At 40.0% G+C, this 12,096-nt stretch overlaps 1 protein-coding gene across 2 annotated transcripts in view; it reads left to right on the top strand.

Annotated features, from left to right (window-relative positions):
* jmy (junction mediating and regulatory protein, p53 cofactor) overlaps nt 1-12,096 on the top strand; it is a 27,825-nt gene that overhangs the window by 5,472 nt on the left and 10,257 nt on the right. For both annotated transcript variants that reach the window (XM_032540401.1, XM_032540400.1), the window contains exons 2-5: nt 1,177-1,350; nt 9,088-9,238; nt 9,994-10,163; nt 11,239-11,404. In XM_032540401.1, coding sequence (XP_032396292.1) covers nt 1,177-1,350; nt 9,088-9,238; nt 9,994-10,163; nt 11,239-11,404 — 661 coding nt within the window. The remainder of the gene's footprint in view (nt 1-1,176; nt 1,351-9,087; nt 9,239-9,993; nt 10,164-11,238; nt 11,405-12,096) is intronic.

Raw genomic sequence — 12,096 nt, forward strand, 5'->3', positions numbered from 1 at the left:
GGGGGTCAAATACAAAGTAGCTGCAAATTAATTTCTGTCAGTCAGCTAATCAATTGGTCAACTAATTGTTTTGACGGGTTATCTTTCTGCCTTTTCAAGTGCTGGCTAATCAGCCCACACACCGAACACTCATTGTCCCTCTGACTTCTTGCCTTTCAATATTAACAAATAAATTTGACTATGTAAATACAATTACAGCCTGAATGCTGCATTATAAAGAAACGGCTTGGTCATCAAAGGACGTAGTGAGAGAAAATCCATTTTCAGAGATTTCTTTATGCGGTCAGTTTTGTAAAAGTTCATAAGATAAATGGCACATAACACAATCCTTTTGTTGCTTGCGAAGTTGCGTAGCTCGTGGCCAGGCAGGAGTCGGCTCGTTTAACCCGGGGGTTTTCCTGGTCAGCAGCGACTGTAGAGGCAGGCAGTCGGTGTACGGTTGGCCAGTGGTTACCAGGGAGACACAGCCCAAGGTAAACAGTAGGAGCAGTGTTTGAGCTGAATCGTGCAGTGTCTATCCCCAACGTGGAGGGCTGTGGAAAGGAAGCCTGGAGTTAATATAAGAGTCTCCATTCATATCTATAGCTCCTTGCAGAGAGAGGAGCACTTTACCCACCTCTTTGGACGACGATTGGGTGGCGGCATATTTCAATATTATCTGAGGCAGAAGTGAAGGAGAAGTTTTGTGCTGTATGAATTGGAGCCACTGATTTCTAAGAGCTGGGAGATGAATTGTATTTGTGTGTACAATAGCTGTTTTGATAGCGTTTATCTCGGGAACAATGAGCACTCTGTGGATAGCAGGACATATGGTACAAATCAGCAGTTGTACTTCACTCAAGCAATATATTTTAGGATGTCTTCCTAACAACACACATGCATGCAGAGATTTTCTCACACTCCTAAAAATCTCACATGTATAGATTAGGGTTGGATTATGTTCTTGAGCTTTGAAAAAGCTTTTGTTTAGGACTCATTTTAATCCTGAATTGGACTCGCCACACACTGCAATCCAGTTTTCCATTAAAATCAGAAAAGCATCCACCCTTGGCATTATTTACAACTAACCCTTTTAAAAGGCTCTTTTGTTGTACCCCTTACAATATTTTCTGTTAATATATCAAAAGTGTGTCATTTAATTTATTCTCAGTTGGATGTGTTTTTTTTTTGTCCCAGGTGTTGGATAGACACAGATCCATGGACAGCATGGTGGAGCTGCTGCAGGTGTACCCCGAGGAGGACGAGGCGTATGGAGAGTTGCTGGAAGCAACAACTCAGCTCTACCACTACCTGCTTCAGCCTTTCAGGGACATGAGGGAACTGGCAATGTTGCGCAGACAGCAGATTAAGGTAATACACACAAGCACAGATACAAATACCATCTGTTTTAGGGCTTGGTTTAAGTAGGTTTAGACCTCACTGTAGCTGACAAACTGGTCTGTCTTGGAACACACTGTGACTGCCTCTCTGCTACAGCGTACTCCGCCAGTTATGATGCTATTCTTGTGGTTTTAAAAGCCACGGTTAGTGCTGGGCTACGAGCCCTGAACCACTGCTTGGTAATGTCCTCCTTTGAGCCTCCTACCCTCCTAAACCCAATCTAATGACATTAGTTGCTGAGGAATCATGCGGCGATGATGATGATGTAGTAGCCAGTCTGTGCTACCCTGTAGCTTTGCATCTGGGGGCTGTGGAGGGCAGAGGATCAGCCAGAGAGGCTTTTTTCCCCCTCCATCCAGAGCGGCTTAACAACCAGCATAAGTATTATTACAGACGCTACTAAACCACTCTGCATTTCTGCAGCCTCAGCACTCTCTTCTGTTTTCCACACTCTTTCTCCACTCCATCTTTGTTGTTTTTCTTTCATTAGAGGCTTGAAAAGAGAAGGAAATCCACAGGGTAATCTCTGCTGTTTCTTTGAGCTGGGTTCAGTCTTTACACATGGCTGGTTGGGTCAATAGGTCAGAGTACTTCAAGTACATTGACTTGTTCAACAGCCAGACAGGAAGGGTCGCATCCATTAAGGTAGACAACTAGCGCTGTAAACAGGAAGTATAATGTTCCCACGGATTTGTTTTTTAGCCCATATTTGTTTACATTTTGGCAAATTGGCCTTTCAAAAAATATGCTGAATTAGCTAATAGGAGCTTCTGTTTGCAAAATACAGGTAGATGATCCTGAAGAAAAGCTAAAAATGTGAGGATTCTTAGGCAGCTTCTGCAACTATAAAAATAAATCTTATTTCTATGATTTCTAAGTTGATTTATGGACTGGTATTTGCGATGCACATCATAGATAATGATATCCTCGGAAAGTGTAAGTCCCACTGAATCTAAAAGTATGTGTGTAACCTGTCTGTGTGTTCAGACTTGACTAAGTTAGAATTAAACCACTTCCTGTTGTTTTTAGTAACACACAAAAAAGGGAGGAACAGGCCCTTTCACCTCATGTCTCTCCCTTATGTGCACATCAGTTTGAGCTCTATAGTGGGCATTAAATAGAGATGTTGGACACTTGTGGACCATCGTTATTTAGCATTATCACTGATAGATTTAGCATTGCACGACTGCACCTTGCAGTGTGGGACTGTTAACAGAAAGTATTGTACTCTCCAAAGACACTGTGTTTTTCTATTCCATTGTGGGAATATTTTAGAGCACTATATAGAGCAGAAGTTGGACACTCAAATTAAATGACAGACAGTAAATGTAGTGCACTATATAGTTAATAAGGACTGATTTTAGACACAGGCTTTGTACTTAACCCATAACCACTTTGTCTGTTCCACATAACTTCATGAGTTTAAGGTGGAGTCCAATCCAGCGAGTCAGAAATAACACAACGGAGGAGAAAGTCAGTGATAGGAAGGCAAAAATAACAAGCTTGTCCAACAGTGAGGAACAACATGAACAGAACGTCTGTTTCTTGTTAGCCAGAGTGGTCAGGGAATCAAGTTTGACTGGACTGTGCAACATGTGCGGGCTTTGATATTATGTGATACAGTATTGAGTGCTGTTTAATTGGACACATTCTGTATCCTTCTTCAGACACTTTGTCTTTGTTGTGTTGCGACTACTTTCCCGTCTCTTAACTAAATTCCTTACACAGCATGCTCATCCAACATCTTGTCACTAACCGGAGCGAGTGACTGTGTGGGTGGGTTTTATGAGTGTGAGTTATAGTATTTGGGTTCTTGGGCGGATGCTGATCTAAATTAAGAAATTTCACTGAATTACCAACATTTGTTGAGCAACTTTTTCTTTAAAAGGTCACTCTGTTGATATTTTCGTTATCGTCAGTAAATGCAATGAAAAGACAAAAGACAACAACGAATGTATTCAACAAGTTGTCCAAAAACTTTAAAATACACATCAGTGAGCTGCACCGTTGCACTGGCTGACACGTTTCTTCATTATCATGAACACACACACTGTAGTTTTCTTTTGACTCAATCTCACATGCTCACTGCTAACACAAATACTCACCAGAGCACCAAATGAGGATTAATCCGCTGCTAAAAATAGTACCCAACAAATGTACTATTTCTTCCATTTTGAGAGACATTTGCTAAGAACCACAATGTCCAGCTGTATTTTCCAAAATTCTTTATCCTTTTTTATCCTTTTTTTCATGAAAAAAAAAAATCTAATATATGTTTTGAACATCAGTAAATCAGCAGATTATCTTTTCAAATAATCAGTGAATCTTTTGTATTATAAAGTGTAATTTAAAAAAAGTAAAGTTTACATGTTCAAATTCTGGTTTTGTGTGACTAAAATCTTACTTTTTTTTAAAATTTCCTGTTATAAAATACTAAATTAAATGAAATCGGCTTTCAAAAGATAAATCCCAAAAAATTTATTAATTGAATATCAAAGTAGTTGCCGATTTGATCGACTTGGATTAGACAATCCACTAATCCTCTCAGCTCTATTGCCAGCTCTATCTTGTAAGATTAATCTTGCTGACATTGTAGAAGAACACCTATTTGGAGCTCGGCCCATGTTAGAGGCTAAAATTCAGGATATCTGGACCTATGTGTCTTGAGTGACTTTATAGAGCTGCATTACTAAATTGCTGGACACAATGTTTCAAGTCGCGTTTACCTAAAGACTCTGAGGTGTCCACCCCCCTCTAACGTATTCTGCATGTTTCTGACTTTGTTTTATGAAGCTGTCTGAGAATATGAGCTGTGCACTAGGCCAAAGTTTCTAGCTCAACCACCTGCTCCCCTCGGGGCGATCCAACTGCTGAAAACAAAGCTGTATGCAAATGAATCCTTGATGTCGGCAGAGGCGGTTGGTTTCTCCCAAACTGATGAGTCAAGGGATGGTGGAGATCTTCTGCTTTGTGGTGAAAGGGGAGCAGAGGGTGTTGGGAATGAGGACGCATGCGACTGTAATTTGCATGCAGTTTGCATTCTACTTAAATGTGGCAGAGGTGATGTGAAAAAGACCAGAGCAGCAGAGTATCGGTGGCTTGATAGAATTACAGGCTGTCCTGACTTCATCTGAAAGTGTGAATACACATGGATACGTGTGAGGTTGTTTAAAAGCCAACAATGCTTTAAGCTAAAAAGCCAGACCGGAGTTGAGATTCAATCGACGAGAGGTGTCAAAGAGTAGAGAGAATGTTATATCGTAGGTTAAGAGAAGTTATTATGTTTTCAGCTGTGATATAACAGAGTTGTACAGCGAATTAGGACTAAAACTAAAAATTATTTTCATTATCAAATGATCTGTTGTTGTCTCGATTTGGTCGATCGTCGTTCGGTCAATAAAATGTCAAACTATTGAGAAATGTCCATCACAATGCTTGATTTGTCCAGCCAACCGTCCAAAATCCACAGAAATTTAGTTCACTATCTCATATATCCCATTTAGTTACAATCACACATGTTGTTGTTGTTGGGTTTTCTCTTCCATTTTATTTTTGTATTATTGTAATTGTCTGATTTTATTTGCCTCAGTGCAGTCATGACATGTTTTATTCCTGGTTCAACCTTGGTAAGCCCTTTGTTTTTTACTTTTGTTTTTTGCTTAATAAATTTATTATTATTATTATTATTATTATTATTACTAAACCGAGAAACGCCACCAATCCTCACAAATGAGAAGCTTATCCCTGTTGTCCTTGGGTCACCGGGACCTGTTGAGTTTATTTGACTCGCGTGCTATGTGATGTCATTTCACGTGACCTGGCGGGGACCTCGTCCTTCGGGGTCCCGAGACCCATCCTGAACTTGAAAGCATTAAATAAACAAAATAAGTCGTCATGACATGAAGGACAACACGAGGGTTCATCTTGACAATGTTTAACTTTTTTTGCTTGAAAAATCGATCGCCTAATCAATAAATCGTCGCGGCTCTCTAGTAAAATGTTATCTCTTCAACTCGTTCTACTCTCCTCAGCCGTAGACATCTGAGCTTCACCGGATCAGGGAAGGATGGAGCGCTGAATGAATGATTCAGCAACAAAAGGTGTTGAGTGTTTTGGTGAGCGGTGCTTTGTTGGACGGCCCTGTAGCATGTTGGAGCGGTGTCCTGTTGCCCGGGAGGTCAGAGGGCAGCCATGAATTAAAAATGGGGTTTCACTGTAACAAGTCTGAGATACTATTGTACCACTGTGAGCTCCAGTTACTTTTCGACTGCATTATTAGATGGCAACGGTTGTCATGGCGGTCCCTTAAACACCTGCTTTCAAGCAGATTTTGCACACATTATTAAGGATCTGAATTTAAGTAAATGGTGTACCTGAATGTTGATTTGGATTGAACTGATTACATACATCATGACACACATATAAGTATAGAGAGAGAGAGAGAGAGAGAGAGAGAGAGAGAGAGAGAGAGAGATAGAGAAGAGGAGAGAGAGAGAGAGAGAGAGAGAGAGCGAGAGAAGAGAGAGAGAGAGAGAGAGAGAGGAGAGAGAAGAGAGAGAGAGAGAGAGAGAGAGAGAGAGAGAGAGAGAGAGAGAGAGGAGAGTAGAGAGAGAGAGAGAGAGAGAGAGATATAGAGGGGAGGGGATGCAGAGAGAGAGAGAGCTCCCCCCATCCCCCACAGCTGCCTGATAAACACTAACTATTTAAACCAAACAAGATAGTAGCACCATGACGGTATCCACGCTGTAAGCCCAGCACTTTACCACGGGAGCTGCCGTCACGTCTATTTTCAGAGAGTTTGACACGTCTGTGTTTTGTCACCGTTAGCTGTTGACCAGAGGTGTTAAAGGAAATCAAGCAAATTATTTCTATTCTTCCCCTGTCGCTTCCTGCCTGCTTCTAGTTGTCCACAAGAAGGGAAGTATTAAAAAAAAACAACGGGTTGGTAGCTTAAAAGGTGCTAGACGTGTACATTATTAATGAATTGTGAGCATATTTGACTCCAAATCATCATTTAGGTATATAATAGTGTTCTCAGTGACCTCATCTTTCCTCAGACTTTCTCTCCCACTGTATAATTATGAGTTGTGATGAGTAAATAACTGGGTGACAGGTGAGATGGAAAGTGCTTTATAGGTCATATTCCATCATATCATTTTATTATTCCGTCCAGTGCTTTTATTTTTACTCAACACAAATAGGACTTTTTCTTTTCTTCATACAAATGACAAATATGTCACTTTGCCTGTTTTGCAGATCAGCTTTACACAATTCTGTTGAACCTGTTCACTCTTTTACGCAACAGATCTTGTTTTCTTCTTTTTCTGCATGGTAGTGGCCTCCTTTTGACGCTGAGATTTGTTTTGTAGGTGCCAGGTTTTTGAAGGACAATGAACGCACCAAATAATAATAATTGTCTGTCTTGGCTGCATCTTTTTTGTCAATCAGTGAAACTGACAGTGGGATAGACAGAGTGCAATGCTGAATCAGTCTCCTTTAAACTACTTACATACTCCTTGTGAGCAGAGCTTTAAGACAATTGATCCCTGTAATATTTTTAAATTTGCTTTTTCACACGGTTTCCTAGCTTATTAAATAGATTTTGCACATAAAGGACGATCATTCTCTCTCCTCTCTTGGCATGTATCACCTTGTGCAGCAGCCTTGATGTTAACCGGACATGCTTTCTGCTTTGCACAAAACAAGCCTAATAAATACACAAGACTAATAAATACCAGATGTTTTTTTTGCTTTAGTTTGACAACAACAGCATGCACAGAAGTTAAACAACAGATGTGTCAACAGCAGTGTGACATGTCACCAGCTCTCCTGACGGCAAACGTCATTTGGTGCTCTGTGGTTGTTAAATGTTGGAGCCTGCTCTTCTTCAGATGTCTTCACATGTTGGTGCTTTGGTACTGTATACTCTCTGTTACAGGATACCTGAACAATGAGATCACTGCTTAAGTATTGGGTTAATATAATCATTCTCTTTTTGATTTCCCCCCCATTCCTGAAAATCTTTTTTTCTCCCCTAATTCCTAAAGTGATTTTTTTTTTTTTTTATGTCCGTCACTTTTTTCTTTCTGGTCTCTGATGTAATCTATCCTCCCCCGTTTGCTCCCACTTTCACCCCAAAACCCCTCCCTGTTCTTGTGCTTCATGTGCACACACACACACACACACACACACACGCACACACACACACCTCAAAACACAGAGTATGCTGGCTGACATAAATCAAGGCATTTAAGGTTTGTTAGTGTTTATTTTTGAGCACCTACACACATCTGTTTTACATTGAGCTAATAATATACGACTTTATGTAGATGAGGCCCTCACAGAGAGTTAATTAGTCTGTGTACATTTTGTTCCATGTGGTCTCCTCTTGAAGGAGGGGGGTTCAATTCTTAGTCAACAGCCAGGACAGGACTCTACGTGGCACTGCTTTGCTTTTTCCTGTTTCTCACTCTTTCTCACATGGCCTGAGATGAGCTGCTGAAAAGTGACATGTGATGTTGTGCCATGTAGTATGAACTCCCTCTAGAATGCATTCGGAGTTGTCCTGTTTAGTTATCAGTTTTTTCTTTATTTATTGTTCCCCTAGCCCAGTAGGACACTAAAACTTACTGTAACATCAACATGTACAGGAATGCCAGGCACCGCCATTACCCCCATCTGCTGTGAAGTGCTGGTATTACAAGGACTGTAGTGTACCAGGGGTTTTTAGGGGAGAGTTGAAAGTGTGTGTGTGGGGGGGGGGGGGGGGGGGAGAAGAGATGAAAGGGACTAATGCATGAGTGTGTTCTTAAAACAGGAAGATAGTTATTGCAGTTTGGCCTGCCGTGATAGACCGCTCATGGAGGCAATTTAAAACCCAATCCCTACAATTTGTGTCATAATAGTACTACTTCACGGAGTCATAACTCAGTCAGATTTGAACACACAGACATGACTTTTTTTTTTTTTACTATTTTACTGTCCGAGGATATTGTTTCGCAAATTAACGTCCATAAGTCTGCTTAGTAGTCATACGTTAAAAAACACACTCCTTGTGATTAGAAATCATAGAAAAGAGGACGCTGTGGTGCCTAGATAGCTCGCCTGGTTGAGCGTACACCCCATGGACAAAGGCCCAGGTCTTGCAGCATTGGCCGCAGGTTCAGTTCCAACCTGCGGCCCTTTGCAACTTGTCATTCCCTCTCTCTACAGTATCAACCTAATCCAGTGATCGTTGTCTGCAGTGTTACCATGAATGCACAAACAGAAACTGCTAATAGCTAATTAGCAGTTTGCCAGATGTAAAACAAATATACAGGCTTAATGAGTTCAAAGCTAACACATGAATCCAACATTATACTTCCTGTTTGTATCCACCAAAACCTAGGCTGTAAATATCTACCAAACTAAAATATAATAATAGAACTTTATCTGTGCTGAAGCATTAGTATGCTTAATAGGGGTGCACGATTCAGAAAATGGCAAAATTAAATCAAAAAGATTTACAGTATGTAAATGTTGTTACTTTTCCTGTGTGATAGTATACACGGCATTACAAAACAGAAAAAAATGAATTGAATTTTGAATCTGTAGAGCTTGAATGTATGTGAATTGATTATTTTTTTTTTAATAATTTTTTTGTTTTTTTGCACACCCCTAATGTTTAACTTGCTTCAACAACCTGTCTGACACCCCCCCCCCAATCAGATCTCGTTAGAGACTGAGCGCCTGGGTCCTCGTCGAGTGGAGAGCCTGAGGAAAGAGGATGAGGAGTGGCAGAAGAAGGCTCACGCCGCCGTTCTGTCCATACAAGACCTGACTGTCAAGTTCTTTGAAACCACGACTCGGGCACAGAAAGGTAAACACGGGAAGGAGGCCTTTCCCGCCTCTAGAAAGCAGTGTGGGGGGGGGCTTTGTGTCTTCGCTGTGACCTTTTGAACGTTTGTGTTGTATGTTTAATCGACGACGAAGTGAAGTTTTACCTTCCACGTATCAATGTGTCTCAGATCCGACCTCTTCACACCAAAGTCCCCCCCCCCCCCCCCTACCCACACACACCAACACCCCACACACACACCACACACACACACACACACCCACATACACCCACTTCCTCCAAAAGTATTTAAATCCTCCAACCATCTTAGCTATGAGCTGCTGGAAAACATGTCAACTGATTTCTGTTCAGGCATTAGCAGGCTTCACTTACCCTGAGTTGAGGCACTTTTCCATTCTAAAGCATTGCTTTTAGTTTCCAATTTTAGGGCTGCAACTGATGATTACAGTCTTTGTTTAACCTCTAAATTATTTTCTTCATCAATCGCTCAGTCATTGAAACATTACAAAATGTTGAAATATATGAAGATGTCTCGTTTTGTCTGACCCAATCATCCAATCTATTTAGTTTTAAATAGAGGACGAACAGAGAAAAGCAGAAAATACCGAGCATTGGAGAGGCTGACACCAGTGACTTTTTTTTCTGAAAAAATGACTCCGAAGGATTCATTGATTATCAAAATAGTTGCCATTTAACTTATGTCCATCAACTAAATTATGAATCAACCAATTGTTGCAGCCCCGTTTTATTTCTGACACTTATTTAATGTGTTGTAGCGCTGAATGAGCGGATGCGTGCTGACCAGAGGAAGTTTGGCAAGTCGGCATGGGCAGCGGCGGTTGAACGCATGGAGAGGCTGCAGTACGCGGTTTCCAAGGAAACTTTGCAGCTGATGAGGGCCAAGGAAATCTGCCTGGAGCAGAGGAAACATGGCTTGAAGGAGGAGGTAAAGCACACCATGACACACACACACTGAAGTTACTCAGAAGAAAATGTATCACCCTGACTGCTGATCAGGGCGTAGGTTCTTAAAAAGCTTGTCATACGCAAGGAGTTGTACTCTGTTCCTGACTTAAGTAGAAGTATCATACCCCAATTTAATAATACTCTGTTACAGATTGATTTTATATAATTATAATATGTATTATATGTAATGTGTATTAATATGTATGTGTGTGTATAATATTATGTTTGTGTGTATATATGTATATATATTATATTGTATATTATGATTATATAGTGTGTGTTATTATGTATGTGTGGTGATATATATATTGTGTATATATATAATATATTATATATATTATATGTAATATATAGGTGTGTTGTGTGTATATCATAATATGTATATATATATATGTGTAATATAATATATGTTTGTTTGGGTGTATATCATATATATTGTATATATAAGTGTGTTTATATAGTATAATATTTATATAATTGTAATATATATGTGTGTGTGTGTGTGTATATCTATATATATGTATGTAGTATGGTATGTATGTATGGTGTATATATATATATATGTGTATATATATTAATAATTAGTGTGTGTGTGTGTATGTATGTATGTATGTATGTATGTATGTATGTATGTATGTATATATGTATATGTGTGTATGCGCGAGTTGAGGGAGAGAGAGAGAAGGAAAAAAGCAAGATAATGGACTGATGTTCGTAAAATAACCTCATGGCTCAGACATCCTGCAATGCTGTGAAAAACATCCTGGTGTAACAGTCGAGATGACTCATTGGGAATTATTGTCGGGGTCAAATACTTGCTTTGCATGTCTACATACAAAAACAGCACACAAAAAGTACATGTTGTACGCTGGGGTGGTGTAGCTCAGCCCTTAGAGGGAGAAGAGGAACACTGTCTCAGGATCAGTATTCAGTTGTGTTTAAATACAAATGCACAGGCAGGAAGTAGTGCCAAATTACCCAGCCTATGGCATATGTCCTCTGGTCTGCGGTAGAGTAATGATGGCATTGTGTGTTGTTGTGCTGTGGCCTCCTAGATGCAGGGTCTGCAAGGTGGGGAGGAAGCCATGCTGCGTCTGGACCAGCTGGAGGCGCTGTACTACGAGCTGCAGCTGCAGCTGTATGATATTCAGGCAGAAGTGCTGCGCTGTGAAGAGCTGCTGCTCACTGCACAGCTGCAGAGTCTACGGAGGCAAATGACAGGTGAGCATCTGTTCTGTTCTTTAAGGGCTCAATGTGTTAATGGCATCTGTCTGTCTGTCTGATATTCTCAAAAATCAGAGTATAAATGGGCTGATGGGTAACAATTTCAGTGCAGAACTGGGTAAGATGCCAGACAGCACTGACACATGTCTTTTTGTCAACTGTAAAACATGCCATTCAGCACATATCTAACTCATAATTTCTAATTTAAGTCATCAAAAATTGTGTTAGTGTTAAAAAATGAGTATTGGCCAATGTGTCATTTGTACTCTCATGTTTTTATTGACTTTAAAAAATCTAGCTCTGCGTAACTGTAAATTAAATTAAAGATTAATTAATCTTTTTTGTTTTAAAAAAACACGGTAAATGTTTTGAACCCACTCTGATCTTTTTTTACTTTATTACATTTATTTATCAGGGACCATAACAAATCTCACACAAACCGAAAAATGCACCACAATTTGCTAATTTAAGTTTTCTTGTAATAAGGCCAGCAAAACATTTTAATTAGTAACTTTAATTTGGATTTTGAACGTCTACAAGTGTTTCTTTTCAGGTAGCGCATTAACAGCTGCATGGACTACTGTTTGGGCTCCTTTTCAGGTTCTTTATCCTGTTCAGACCATAGTTCCCAGCAACGGGAAGTTTGAGACAATGTTTTCTTCAGTCATAAATTGCAACCCTTAAATCTT

This window comes from Etheostoma spectabile, chromosome 16, assembly GCF_008692095.1.
Source record: "Etheostoma spectabile isolate EspeVRDwgs_2016 chromosome 16, UIUC_Espe_1.0, whole genome shotgun sequence".
NCBI lineage: Eukaryota > Metazoa > Chordata > Actinopteri > Perciformes > Percidae > Etheostoma > Etheostoma spectabile.